The sequence below is a fragment of the Anser cygnoides genome, chromosome Z, assembly GCF_040182565.1.
Source record: "Anser cygnoides isolate HZ-2024a breed goose chromosome Z, Taihu_goose_T2T_genome, whole genome shotgun sequence".
Lineage (NCBI taxonomy): Eukaryota > Metazoa > Chordata > Aves > Anseriformes > Anatidae > Anser > Anser cygnoides.
The window spans coordinates 382,946-397,567 of NC_089912.1; the positions used below are offsets into that span (position 1 = coordinate 382,946).

Genomic DNA, 14,622 nt, shown 5'->3' on the forward strand with positions numbered 1-14,622 from the left:
TTGACTGGTAAGCTACAGGGTCAAACATCTCATTGAAACTCAACTATTCCATGATGCTGCAAAATGGGGATTGAATGTAATGACAGAGGTTATGAAAGATAAGCTTTATCAGGTTAGAACAGTTATTCAGATAAACTTTTGTATTCAGGGAACAAAAGGCCTTCTCAGGATCTCTCTTAATCTTTGACCAAACGGAAGGAAAAAAAGGAAAGGAGGAGACATTTAGAAAGAGATATCAAACGTTTCTGAATTTCCAAAAAAAAAAAAAAAAACCAAAACATTTAGGGGAATCAAAGAGGTGTCTTTGGAAGACAACCATTTAAACCCTATCTTCAGCAAGAAAATTTCGCTAGTAGGAATTTATGCTGATTTTAACACAGGTTGCCATTTATTCTTATATTTTTGTGTTTAAGTTGCTTTTAATTTGCTTTTAATTTGAGAAACAATGTAAAGCATAAAAGACTACTTGCTATGTATCAGGAATGAATTTGTGGGACATGTAAAGCCATAATAATTTCATACAAGGTTAAAAAAAATGACATAAGTGCGCTTTACATTAGTAGATCAAATCAGTCACAAATGCCTTCAAATTGCATCTATCTTTTCAGCCCTTACAGTATAACCACCACTGCTACTGAAAACCCATGGTGAAGTTAAAGAAAGGGCACAGCACATCTTTTACCTGTATTTATTTATATGGGCAACCTGATCTAGTGGGTGGCATCCCTGCCCCTGGCAGGTGGGTTGGAATTAGGTGATCTTTAAGGTCCCTTCCAACCCGAACCATTCTGTGATTCTGTAATATACAAAATACAAAGAGAAATCTTCACTTTAGAGTCACAGCTAAAGGTCATACTAAACTTAAATAAGTGTCCTACTGAAAAGTCAGTACCTTCATCTGGTTTATATTTTTAAAATATAATTCAGCACTACCACATTTACGGACTATTTGGGAAAGACTTTGCACGAAACACAAAAGAACAAATAGAAGACCTCTCCAAATGTATTTTTTTAGTACCACTTAATCTCATAAAGTGATAGCATCACTGGAACATACTTTTGCCTAATCCTCCATATGTTTCACATTATGCATAGTTATTAACCATGAAAACTTTGCTTGTTTTGCCAATCAATTTTACTCTTTTACCAAACCTCCAGTTGCTATAGGATTCAATACTTTCTCACCATTATTAAAAATGCTTTTGTGTAACAGCGTCTGACAGAGTTGGAACATTCTTGCCAAAACAGTTCACCCTGTACTGAAAATTCACACAAAATTGTTCATCCAGGAAGTAAAAATTTAAAACACAGTCATGTCTAGCTTTGAAGTACCCCATACTTAATGAAAGAAAAGTTGCTGGTTTTCCAGTACTCTAGGCTATTACAAAAAGCTTCTGTTTATATATATATATATATACATATATATAACATGTATGTATATATATACACACACATTCTGGAACATTTATAGAAACTTTTACTTAGGCTACATGATACTAATAACTATGTTAAATGTGCTTATTCAAAATCTTTAGATTTCTTTCAGATCATGCAGTGGTGATGCATGGCATTACAGTCCTTATATCCAGGAGTCTTGATTACTAAGGAGCTGATGATGACTGCACTTATTATATGGTATCTACTGACTTTCTCTAGTGGTAATAATATTTTTGGGCAGACTGTCAATAGCTAGTTTCTTTTTTTTTTTCAAAATGCATTCAGAAGAATTGAAGAGATGTTTTTTTGAGAAGGCAGATATTGCAGTGAAGAATGTGTTTCTATAGTGGCACCATTTACATGATAAAAGTTTTAAGGAAAAAGTCTCACCCAAATGAAGGCAGATGCCCAAGCCCTTACCACTCCCATCTAGTCTTCTGTGTAGAGAATATGCTTTTTCTGAATGACCTTTAAAATACCTCAGTATCCTTAAAATATTCAAACATTTTTAAAACTTCCATAGCTAATTTTATGCCAAAGTTATTCATTCATTTATCCAAGACAAGTTTGAATGCCCAGTTAAAAATAACAAAAGCAGAATGCATGTGTTTTACAGGGCTCCACATCTCTACAAAATAAATAGAAACCCTTCTCCCATTTTGCCGCTCAACCTGAAACACACCATCAAGTGTCTGATGGGAAATACAAATGAACATTCAATCTTGTAGCAAGTATCTCATAGATACATGAAAGGAGATCTTTCATATTCCCAACTGATGGAAACATTTTTACCATGAATACAGATGCAAGGTTGATAACATCTCTGAAGGCCTTTGTTTTTTTAAGTAAAGCATGAGGATTATCATTTGCACCGAGTACTTTTTTCTCTCCAATGCTAAGACATAGCAGAAGTGTAAGAAAATATGAAAAAGGAAGTAGAGTGACTGGTTACAGGACCAGAGTGCCCACCCAAGATGAGCTGTATGAGCTACGCTGGTCTAAGAAGAAAACGTTGGGTTTTTAGTGTTAGTAGAGAAGTTGGAAAACATCATTGTGGTTCTTATGGGATTAAAACAGACACCAGTAGACTGTAGACATTCCATGCTTTTATCAATATTTTCCTTTTAGTAGTACAGCACTTAGAACAATTTTTCAACTGTTCAACTACTTTATGAGTTCTCTTACAGTATGTATGTGAAGGGCCTGTTCAGAGAGATATGGAATTAGATACAGAATTAATTTCATCATTATCTTTCTTTTTGTGTGTTCAAAAATAATAGAGGACTCTACTGACAAACAGGCAGAAATTAATCCAAGGTGCGGAAATATGGTTGTAGACATGTATACCTATAAGCTACTGTCAGATAAAATTTTTATTCATCTCTACTTATGTAAGAAATAGAATGTACCATTTCCATTTTGTTCATAAAGAACATTTGCAGTATAAAATACAACACAGTTATAGATGCCTCCCAAACCCAATTAGACTTTAGTTTAAACTTCTAATTTTTTCATTGATGAATATGTGACCATAGTAAAGTCATTGATCTGGAACTGTTAGAGCATCAGAGCTATTCTTTACCTCTGTCTAGCATGCTTGTAGCGTATCTCCTAATTTCAACCTCCTTACACTTTCTGTTCAACAGAAACATTCTCTTCCTTATCTGCTGCTAATATTTTCAATGTTTCTCCATACAGAGTGAAATAAAGTGTTAAATTTAAACACTCCATTTACTGAATACATTTTTTCTGCATATTTCCCCTGTTTTTTAAAACCATCACATTGAAAATGTTTGAACTGCACTTTCTAGGTTTTAAAATCCTTTTATTAGAACAGAGTAGTACGAAACCTTATTAATAGACATTTTTCACCACCCTAACTAAAACTGGACAAAAGTAAATTAAAGACTGAGTGTTTACAATGCTCCAGTTTTCTTTGGACCACTCTTCATGATACCAAGTACAATACTTCCATAATTTTATACAATTATGCACTTTATAAAATGAATGAAAATATGAAATAACTGTGGTTCTTGTAACTTCAGTTCTTGACAGATACAAAAACAATAGTGAATGAGTTCTTTGCCATGGACTATACTCACATCAGCGTAATGCCCCTTCATATCACAGCGACTGCAGTGCTTATTCCAATAGGCTCTCTCAAGACATTCCCTAAAATAGTGGCCAGGCAGACAGCAGTTCAAACAAAACCGTGCTGGGCAAGCATTTTGTAGATGACCTCTTTCTGCACACAGGCAACAAGGGGGAATTTTCTACAGAGAAGTACAAAAAGAAGTATGTTAAGTAAGAACATTTCAAAAGATTACGGAAAACAAAACAAAAATTCCTCAAAAGAGGAAATGAAGAAGAAATCATCCTAAATGCTTATCAGGAATTGCATAGATACTTTGTTACGCAGAGAAACTGTAGTGAAGGAGAACTATAAATAGTGAAAAACTGCATAGATTCCCAGTACTTTATTATTTTTCACATGACATCAGAAGCACTTATTAAATTCTCTTGAATTACTTGCTCAGTGAATACAGCAAAAATTAACATTAAATTGGAAAGTGTATTTCACTCAGAGAAGAAGTGTTCGGTACTCTGTACGAACACTTATCTTTTAGGAGACTTCTTGAAAGCTGAAAAGTGTAAGTGTATCATAGGAACATGATATACAGCATGTGACACAACACACCGGACCGGTTTGCAGATATTATCTGTTCTATAGACCACCGCACTGGGTTTGGCTGGAGTAGATTTTATTCAAAGCAGCCCATTATGTGGATGTGTTTTAGTTTACTGACCACGACAGTGTTGATAGCACACTGGTGTTTAGCTGGTGCTGAACGGTGCTTGCACAGCTTTGAGGATTTCTCTGTTTGCCACACGAACCTCCAGCCATCAGGCTGGGAGTGGGCAAGAGTCTGGGAGGGGACACATCCAGGACAGCCGACCCCAACCGACCAAAGCCATGCCCCTTACCATATGGCACCATGATAAACAACAAAACTGGGGTGGGGGTGGGGGGGGTGGGTGTTCCAAAGTAGACATTGCCTTTGCATCTTTTTTTTTTTTTTTTTCTTTCCCTATGAGACTGTCTTTATCTCAATCCATGAGTTTTTCTTGCCTTACCAGTTCCCTCTATCATCCTACTGGGGGTGGGTGAGTGAGTGGCTAGATTGGGGCTTAGCTGTTGGCCAGGATCAGCCTACCACAACCCCTTAGCTCCACTCCTCGTGACTCACGCAAATACACACAGATGGCCTCTTGGACTGGCAAATATAAAACCGTAAAAAGTACTGTGGGACCAAAGTCCTATCTGTTTAAAGACAATTTTTCCAGTGATGGAGTGCATCTTCACTCCAATTCAACTGTCTGGGATATAGTCACAGGATATATGCTTTAAAAGAATTTGCTTTATGTCAATATTCAAAGTCTCAGTGTAGGTAACATCCTCAGTGAATGAGGTATGGATTTTTGCAGGCTTTGTTGCAGGGACTGATAAATCCAGACCCTCATGCAACTGCCATCATTTGTTCACAATATAGTGATTGATTTTTAAACCTCTAACTCATGGACAAACTTTCTAAATATTTGGCATCTATCCAAGCTTCTTAAAGTAATTTTATCTTGTCAGTAACTTTTAACATTATTCATACTATGGTTCATTATATAGACAACTGTTTTCATTTGTTTACTAAGGATTCTTGGATTCCTTAATGTTCTTGTTGAAATAAATTTAAAAAATATCTTGGTTCTTAAAACTTGTTCTACAGTATGAAAAAGATATACCTACCTTGTACTTAACTCTCTTTCTAATCTGTTTGTACTCACCATTTTTTTCCTTTATAAAAACTAAATAAAGCAATCTGCTTCACAAAACAGCCAGTTAGCTTTATATAGGAAACTGATCTTGTGCAAGCTATCCTTCAACTTGGAGCAATGAAATAACAAACCACTGAAGCAAATCTTCTAATGGCAATCAGAAAAGAGAATCAGAAACAACAGCTGTATCTACAGGCAATTAAAATATTGCATTTACCTTTGGAACAGGACAGTTTTTGGACAAATGACCTGGTCTACCGCAATTTCTGCAGGTAACATTTTTCTCAGCTGTGTAGTACCGCATACTTGTACGCCTCACACTTGCATAGTTACAGATCTGTGCCTGGGGGACAAAAACAGAAAAATGTATTTATCATTTGAGATTCTATGGCACAGTGTTTGCTAGAAATTCGTAAAGTTCCCTGCTGGTAGTGTTCAGTTAGGAATCTAACTTCTTACAAATACAATTTGCATATCCAGGTTTGAACTGGATAATTTTCTTCTAGAGAAACTGGCATCATCTAGAGCACAATTATTGTCTTGTTTGAACTTCCACTTCGGGACATGCTTTTTCTGCTGTTTGAAACTACAGCCATGAAATTTTGCTTTCACTCGATTAGTTGAGGCACTTTTACTCACTGTGCTATTTCATGATGAACTGGAATTTTTCCCAGAATGCAAATATAACTAAGATTAATTGCAAATGCAAGTTACAAGTTCCCTGGCACACATTAAGGGGAAGCTTCTTGGACAAAGTACAATGCTAAACAAGTCTAGACCAAATCTGCAATTTGCAATTGTAAAGAATGATTTAAAAAAAGAAAAAGAAGTTAAAAGAGAAGCTGGAAAACACCCTCCCTCTTTGAATGACCTCATACATACTTTCTGTTTATGCAGACAAAATTGGAAATTCTATCTGCAAACCCTATTGCTTAGTAAGCATCTAATTTTTAAAAACTGAAAAAAGATTATGGACAAGTGAATGGAAAAGGTGCAAAATACCAGTTCTCTTATGGGAAAGAGATCATAATTTCACTTGATGATGTCTCTTGGGCAACTTGCTTAAGCTGGGGCGTTGGACAAGATGACATTGTGAGGTCCTTTTCAGACTAAACTGTTCTTTGATTCTCTGATACAAGCTTTTCTGAACCTTGGAAAGAGAAATCAGGAGATGGACCTCCTAGCTGCATCTTACTCTTCCTGGATGCTATCATACCTTACACAGGTGCTTCAGGCTACAGCCTAATGGTACTAACGACTGAGCCGAGTCCTTTCTCTGGAACTGCAGGAAGACTAACTAACCACGGCAGACTTACGGTGACACCTGCAGGAACAGGGATTTAGCTGCCATGAAACAATTACTCTGAAGAGACGGGAAGGGATGAACAGAGTTCCTCATTGCACAGGAGGTCCTGCTCCCCTCATCCTCTCCCATCACTGTTTGTGTACCTTCTTCTAGAAGTGAATATCTTCCTAACAAATGGTAGCTCAGGTTTCACCTGCCATTGGAAGGATATTCTTAAGGTTTCAACACAAAAACTACAGATGGATTTTCCAATCCTGTTTATCTTGCTCTGCTTGTATATTTTATATATTTTATATATAATATTTATATAATAATAATAATATAATAATATATATAATATTTAATATATTTTATAAAAATAAAATAACAATTATGGAACAATTTGGTTCTCTGTGTTACCTCTAAGTCTTTATTACTGATGGACCAGTCCACATCAACATCCCCTGAAAAACAGAAATACAATGAATTATACTTAATTTGCATGGATATTTTTTCTGCATGGATATTTTTTCTATAATGTGTTCAACATTATGATTACTGCAGTTATTGAAAGCGATAATAGACTTTGAATGTACCAAAAGGGAGAAACTTGTTCTATTTTCAGGAAAGAAAAGTTATCAACCTGCTCAGCAGTAAATCTGATTCACCTTAAAATCAGCATAGGTCCAACTATTAGGTGGACTATATTTGATGCCACCATCCTACTCCTCTTACTCCTCTATACTATTTGATACCACCATCATAATACTGCCCCCTCACCCCCCGGGTATAAATTCAGGCAAGCTTTAAGTTGTTCAGAGTCAGGGACTCCAAAGATTCTCATTCCAAACAGCAGAATTATCTCTGACTTCATTCACGGGCATGGCCAGCTCAAGTCCTCAGGCTGACTGGGTGGGAGCATATGGAACAAGAATTTAACACACAGCATAAAATATACTTTGTGAATTCAAAAAGTCTGTGTCTTCAGCACTGCTTTCTGATTGCTGCATGCCAAAATGACTTTATGCATAACCACAGCAACTGTAATCTAAGTAACTCTATTTCATAACAGGGTTTGGTAATGTGCAATAAATCAGGACGACACACTGAATTAACAACTGTCACACTATAACCTTCTCACACACTGACTTTGGACTGGCAGAAATAAAAAGAAAAAATAAAAAAAAAATAAAAGGCAAAAAGCTAAAGGAATAGGGATGCACTTAGAGCTGTTTAAAAATTCTGCATGTAAACACTGTTTACTTCTTTTGCTGTGCAAAGACAGCTGTAACACCACAGAATCTTTCTTATCATCAACAGAGGATTCATGTCAACAGAAGTGCTTGCTTTACCTATACTTCTACAGTAACAATTATAACTTGTGTGTAAATAAACCCCATGTGTTTGCGGGCTTTTTAATGCCAAGTGTCTTATCCTGTTCCCACAGAGTAAATCTGAAGCATCTCTGTGTTACCCAAACAACATCAAGAATTAGAAACATTAAAAAAAAAATCTGATTTTGATTGTATTTTTCATTTGTAGTGAAAGATAGATGATTAGAAATTACAATAATACAATCTATAATGTCATGTCTTACTCTTTTTACGGAAAAAGTCAATAAATAAAATATGTAACACAATATCTAGATACCAGGTATGTCACTTAAACATACAAATACTTTTCAGAGCGCAATACCTGTTTGCTGCTGTTCTTCATCCAAAAGTCATGACTAACAATAACTTCTATTCTGAACAACACTCTAAAATATTTTTTTTGCAATGTTCACTAATACCAACAGTCATAAGCATCACCGAGATGTTACCAATAACTTAACTGGCCTAATGTAAAGCAATTCGAGTGATGTGTTGCATCTAAGTCATGGTACACATAGGAAGTGGCAGAGCAAAAACTCAAATGAAGAGATACTTCACCCAACTATCATTCAGGATAACAAAAGATAACGAAAGATGGTATTGTCCACATATACCTGGAGACCACTTCTTCCAGACTGCCTGGGTTCCAACAGAGAGGACAGAAGGGGTAGCACTGTGTCAGCTCTCTTTAGTGGAAGCTATTCTTGGATATACCCAAAGGAAAATTAGGCCTTTTGGTGTCTAGTCATTAAAAGTAAAGAAACACACTTACTGATATATTTCAGTGCATTATTTATTACTTGGTAGCTTATTAAGAAAATTCATTCACAAAGAAAAAGATATTTGTAATTCAAATCAGTACTGTGAATGCCATGTTTCACAGAAAGGCATATGCAGAATGGTTGACAAGCTACAGATCAAAATTACCAGCAAATTAACTCCTGTTAATCATTAGACATGTCCTTCCTAAGGACAAACCAACTAAGTTTCTTTTCTTCACTGTCAAAATTCCCAGCTTCACAGGGAAAAAACCATGATTCAAAAATTCCTTGTGCTAGAAACTAAAATTGCTCAAATTAAAAGAGCTTTAATGCTGAACGAAACATCGAAACAAAATCTGCCTTTATTAAACGTTTGGTTACCCAAAAATTAAGTCTACTTCACAACAGAATGCACAAGCCTTTATTTTTACTCACAAGAAATGCTGAAGACTGGAAAACGTAGGAAGAAGAATGTTTCTGCAACCAAACTGAACTCTTGCTTTAGAGACAACGTACAAGTATTTGCAACGATTTTTCTCATTGACCGCAGTATTTTGTCCGGCACAAAATCGTGGAATAAATCATGAAACACTGCTCAAACTGACAAACACACCCCCCCCCCCCGTACATAAATTTTGCTTAGCTGGATGGATTAACCATTGCAAAACACAATCAGAGTCTTTGGGTGCCTGTCAGCATCTCCACGCCGCCCCTCTGACCAGGCCGCCTCCCATCAGCCCTTCTGCCTCTTCCTGGCTCTCAGCGCTGGTAGCGCCGGCCTGTTGGAGACTCCCTTGGCCTGTGCTCTTCCTGGCGGGTAGCACCCCTAACGTCTAACCCCCTGATACTCAGTCACACCGAGGACAAGTCTAAGACCACAGACACGGTACTTCTTCCTCCGAGGACATGGGTCATAACCTGACGTCGTTCCGTCAGTGCCCGGGGGAGACGTTCAGGGACCATCTTCTGCTCCCACCCTACAACCTCAGCCAGGAGACTCCGATCCCCTCCTTGGACTGAGAATGTAAATTTGATCAAAGCACTGACATAAAACAAACTCATATGCTAATTACTGAAAATTACGCTATTTAGCAAACATCGGTACAATGCAACTCGTTACCTGAAGTTTTCCAAGGCCAAGCCGGTACAATGTGAAAGAATTTCACTCTTTTCTCAGACACACACAGAGGGCGTTTGTCTGCCTCAGGAAATGAGGTTATGACTACTTGCCTTCTACTTCTTACAGCACCTTAGTGAAGCAGCAATTTAAAAACTATTCAGATAATCTCTGTCAAGACTTTCCTTGCTCTGTGAAGAGATTGCACATTTCGCAGACACAAAACTGACAGTACTTGAAGAGTGTAAAAAACCCTCCCAGAATATTTTTTAATTGTTATATTATCCTTCCAAATCTTCATTTTTAAAAGCTCTTTTTTTTAAGAAAGATTTTTTAATGAATTAGTTTGAGAGAGATTAATCTAGATACTGCAACTGAAGAAATAAAACTGACTGTGCCATATGAACTTCTTATTTTTACACTTGGAAGAAATGGCTTTGTCAATTTGCTGAACATGATGAGGGAAAAAACAGGCTAGAAAAAAATGATGTACAGGATGCAAAATATATGCTATTTAGATTAAAATGAAAGCTGGGGGAAAACTGCAAGGGTCTTCTTTTATGAAGTACTACACTTTGGCTGTCCTGTACCCCTTTACAAGAGGATGAATAGTAAGCAACAACTTTGCTTTTATTTAGAAGAAAAATTTTCAAAGATGATTAAGATTCACATGTATCACTCCACCAGCATGAAAATGTAAATTTCAGAGCAGGGATCACCGTGAAGACAGATTTACGACCACTGTTCAATATGCATTCAAGCTTTCTCTGTTTCATTCCAGAAAGGGGAGAGGCGGGGAGGAGGGAAAACGATGAGTAGTCAAAAACTGGAATTGCCAGAGTAACAACCCATTTTAACAGAACAAAAAAATGACTTGGAATAAACAGCAAATTATTCAGAAAATTTCCGCATCTGTTGTACCACTGATGGTCCCAGCAACCAAATATACTGCACCACCAAGAGCAGATGGCCTTGCCTAGATTTTCACCTCTGCCAAAAGTTACACTTTTCTATTATTTATTTCTATTCATCAGAACTAGAAGAAAACATGGCCCTGTTCTCTGCACAAATTCAGCCTGCCCTGCGACGGTTTTTTTATTACCACATTTAATAACACTGAGAAACGGTAGAGACAGGACATTCAACTTTGCAAATAAAACACTACCTTTTTCTAAAGTGTAAAGACAAGTGTTTTTTTCCATTCCCTTCTAATTTGAATACACATGCAGTCATGTATTTTAGTTACTGTATTTTATGACCAATCCACTGAAACAGGGTGTTTCAAGCTGTGACAGTATGGTATGCAGACTGAAGGGCAAACACATTTCAAAGCTGGGCTATAAAAATCGGATTTTGACTGCTAATTAATACAAACACATTATAAGACCTCTACAGCAAAGGACTCTTTTAGACTTCTCTCTGAACAATATTTAGTATGTCAGGACACAGCTTCTGGCTGCTACTGGAGTAACAAACAACACCGTAAAATGCAAACCCCTAGAAATGATCTAGAATTTGAAGTATTTCACATTGTGACACTTTGCATATATCTGAAAAATCCTGTTCACATTTGTACCAAAGTGATTTATGTATTACTGTTATATAATCTATCACAGTAAGTTTCTATTTTTCTTCCCAAAAACACAGAATGATTGTGTGAAGCACAGTTAGTAGTGCACCAAAACAGAAATTGAAATTTGTTCCCTTCATCGGATTTTGCTAAAGACAGGAAATTCAAATATCTATACGGTAGCACTTTCCTTTCTGTTCTAGAAAGATGTATTCCAAGTATGCAGACAGATACCCATATGAATATATTTCATATACATGCATGACACACGATCCTTTGAAGTACATGTCTACTCTGCAGGCGCTGAAAACTGTGTGAACTGAGGACAGAGCAGGTCCTCCTTACGCTGCCTGGAGGTCCTGTTCAAACTGCATCCGGATGAAGTGCAGCCCAGCCAGGTACATGGTGCACTAAAACACTGCTCCGGTTTGGTGTGAGGGTACCTGGAAGCCTGAATGACTCCAGTGCAACCAGCAGATTTTGAAGCACTGTACTGGGAGACCAGGGGCGGCTCCACATCAAAAGTTCTGGTTTCTCACGGTTTTAGCAGTCACTGGTAGCTTCATCCAAACACAGGCAACTCCTTGCAGGGTACCAGAGCTGTGGTGCACTGCAGCCACAGTGGATGAAATCCTGTGTGTATCATCCTGTTTCTTGAGTTAACCACTCTGCAGAAGGAGTGGAATTAACTGCTGTATTTTTCTTAGACATTTCAAGGGACTTCTCAACTTTTCTTTAATGAGTAAGAATTTTACTTAAAAATGAGACACCTGCTGTTATAATGGATTACATGCCAGTATCTCTAGCACAAAAAAACATTAAGAGAGATTCATAAAGTCCTCCACAGAAATCACTTGATATCATTAACAGAAGTCTGAGAAATTTTGTCATGATGAGAGACTCTGCTGCCTCTTCCCTTGCTATCTTTTGCGTGAGTGCATATATATTTATGCAGTATATGTATCCACATATATATGTATGTGCACATTTTGTCAGTGAGAAAATAGCAGAGATCTTGCTTTTTAGCAACCTTTCTCTAATCTACCATGATGTTTTTGAAAAGCATCACAAAATTGGAAATTTGTCGGTGAACAAACAACAAAACTCAACTCATTTTGAAATGAATTAAAACATAAGATCTTGATTCAAGCAAACGCAGCATTGGTCAAAAGATTATCACATTTTAAAAAGAAAAATAACCCACGCATCTGGAAGTCCTGCATAAATGAAAAAACAATGACAAAAAAAAATCAAGACCTGTGAAAGTAACTTTAAACAAACTTAAGCAGCCACTACCCCTGGGAGAAGACTTAACTGTCACAGCCAGAGAATAAAAGTCTGACGGTTGGGGGCTATAACATGGTACTTATAATCCCTAGGCAGCATGTTCAGCTGGGGCCCACGGCAGGGTTAAAGCTGCGATTTTCAAGAAGGCTCACAGGTCATGAAGTTTAGGAGTGTGAATTAAGAGTATGTGATCAAGCAGAGATGTGTACTTTTCATATTTAAAGCAGATACTTAAAAACACAAGAATCACTCGAATGTTAGCATTTTTACTGAACATTAGTCGTGCCATACAGCCATGCATTTCAGCCATGTATTTCTCTTCTGCACAGCTGAACTCTTACACAACTTCTCTAATGGCAAATCCTGCACCTTCTTCTAAGCTTATGCCCTTTCGCACCTACACCAACTACTTGCATTCTTTTGACAATGTATGGGTAAGATGCTTCACACACTAAGTAGAATAAAGTGTGCAGTGAATAAGCAAATGATAATGTAATTCTGTAAATCTTACTCCTCAAGAATACTATCAAATTATTAAAATGCAAGCACACAGTAAAATACAAATACATAGTGTGCCTTTTCTCATGTGTAAGTACACATAATTTTCTGTATTATGCTGTAAATACTGCTTCTGTTAGGTTTGACCACTGTAGTAATGTTAATTCACAAAACTCAGTGGCTCATGATTTTCAAAGCTTAGTGCAATTTTTGCGGAACAAAGTAGGTTTTTCTCTCTTTTTGGTGGGTACAAGTATAGGGACCACAGGAACAGTTAAATTCATGGCATGGTTCATCTACCACACAGTCGGGGGAATTCTTTAAATAGAGCCTGTCACTCTCTTTGCCCATCAATGGGATTTCCTTCTCAAACTGCTGATTCGTTCAGGTACACAACAGAGGAAATTTCAGTTAACCTTTGTTTCACCCCAGGGAGAAATCTGTCTGAAAAGTATAAAATGAATAGATTAAAAAAAAAAGAAGAAGAAGAAGAAAGAGAAGAAGAAAGAGAAGAAGAAGAAGAAGTAGTAGTAGTAGAAGAAGAAGAAGAAGAAGAAGAAGAAGAAGAAGAAGAAGAAGAAGAAGAAGAGAAGGAAGAGGAGGAAGAAAAGCTGCAGTTTTATTCTTCAGTTCAGATCTAGTGTTCACAGCAGTCAAAGTTAAACATAGAAAAGGAGGCAAACATGAACATTTTATTCCCACCAGAGAATAAGGTGTAATATATGATTTAGAAATTCCAATGTCTGTACTGTGATTTCTAATTTAGAAAAGGAAAGACTGAACACAAACCTAGTGTTCCCACCGGATACATCAAGAATTCACTTTTTGACTATTTCCTATATGGCTGAAAAGCGCTAAGGACTAGCAGCTTACTTTGAAGTGAAAGCTTTTTTCGCTATTTGATTAAGTTGTCTTAAATGCCTTTTAGATTCCATCAATCCTTGTTGAAAAGAAAAATAATAAACGCTAAGTCAGGATTACATATGAAAAAATACATACACAAATAAAATCAGAAGTAAAGCCATAAAATAAAGCAAAGTTTTAGGATAGATTACTGACGACAAAAGTCGTCTTATACTGTTCTAAATTACACATTAAAAGACTTGTTTTGAGATATAATTTCAAAATAAAAATAACCATTTTCATTCTCTACTGTCATTCATCTGACAACAAGCCTGCAATATTCACTCCACTATCAAACAAATTCCACTGTAAATCTCCCTCCCCAGCAAATTTTCATACAGCTGACTGCAGGTAAAACTTGTACAATATGGTCAAGGAGCACGGCAGGCTGTAAACCGTGCACAGCTTTAGCTTCAGTGGAAGTGATACCCTGAAATTTCTTACGGGATCAATAAGATGTCAGGAACTGATTCTGTAGTACCTTACCAAGACTACTTTAATATTTTAAGTGATTGTTATCATGCAGTAGACTTTCTAAGTGGCAACACAGAACTCCACCAAAG

At 36.8% G+C, this 14,622-nt stretch overlaps 2 protein-coding genes across 4 annotated transcripts in view; both read right to left on the bottom strand.

Annotated features, from left to right (window-relative positions):
* Nucleotides 1-14,622, bottom strand: part of SLC25A51 (solute carrier family 25 member 51) — a 411,938-nt gene that overhangs the window by 131,514 nt on the left and 265,802 nt on the right. The gene's annotated exons all lie outside the window — the stretch shown is intronic.
* The window catches only part of ZCCHC7 (zinc finger CCHC-type containing 7), a 119,047-nt gene that overhangs the window by 33,962 nt on the left and 70,463 nt on the right, over nucleotides 1-14,622 (bottom strand). For all 3 annotated transcript variants that reach the window (XM_066987732.1, XM_066987730.1, XM_066987731.1), the window contains 3 exons: nucleotides 6,971-7,014; nucleotides 5,483-5,608; nucleotides 3,540-3,710 (listed from right to left, as the gene is read on the bottom strand). In XM_066987732.1, the coding sequence (XP_066843833.1) occupies nucleotides 3,540-3,710; nucleotides 5,483-5,608; nucleotides 6,971-7,014 (341 nt within the window). The remainder of the gene's footprint in view (nucleotides 1-3,539; nucleotides 3,711-5,482; nucleotides 5,609-6,970; nucleotides 7,015-14,622) is intronic.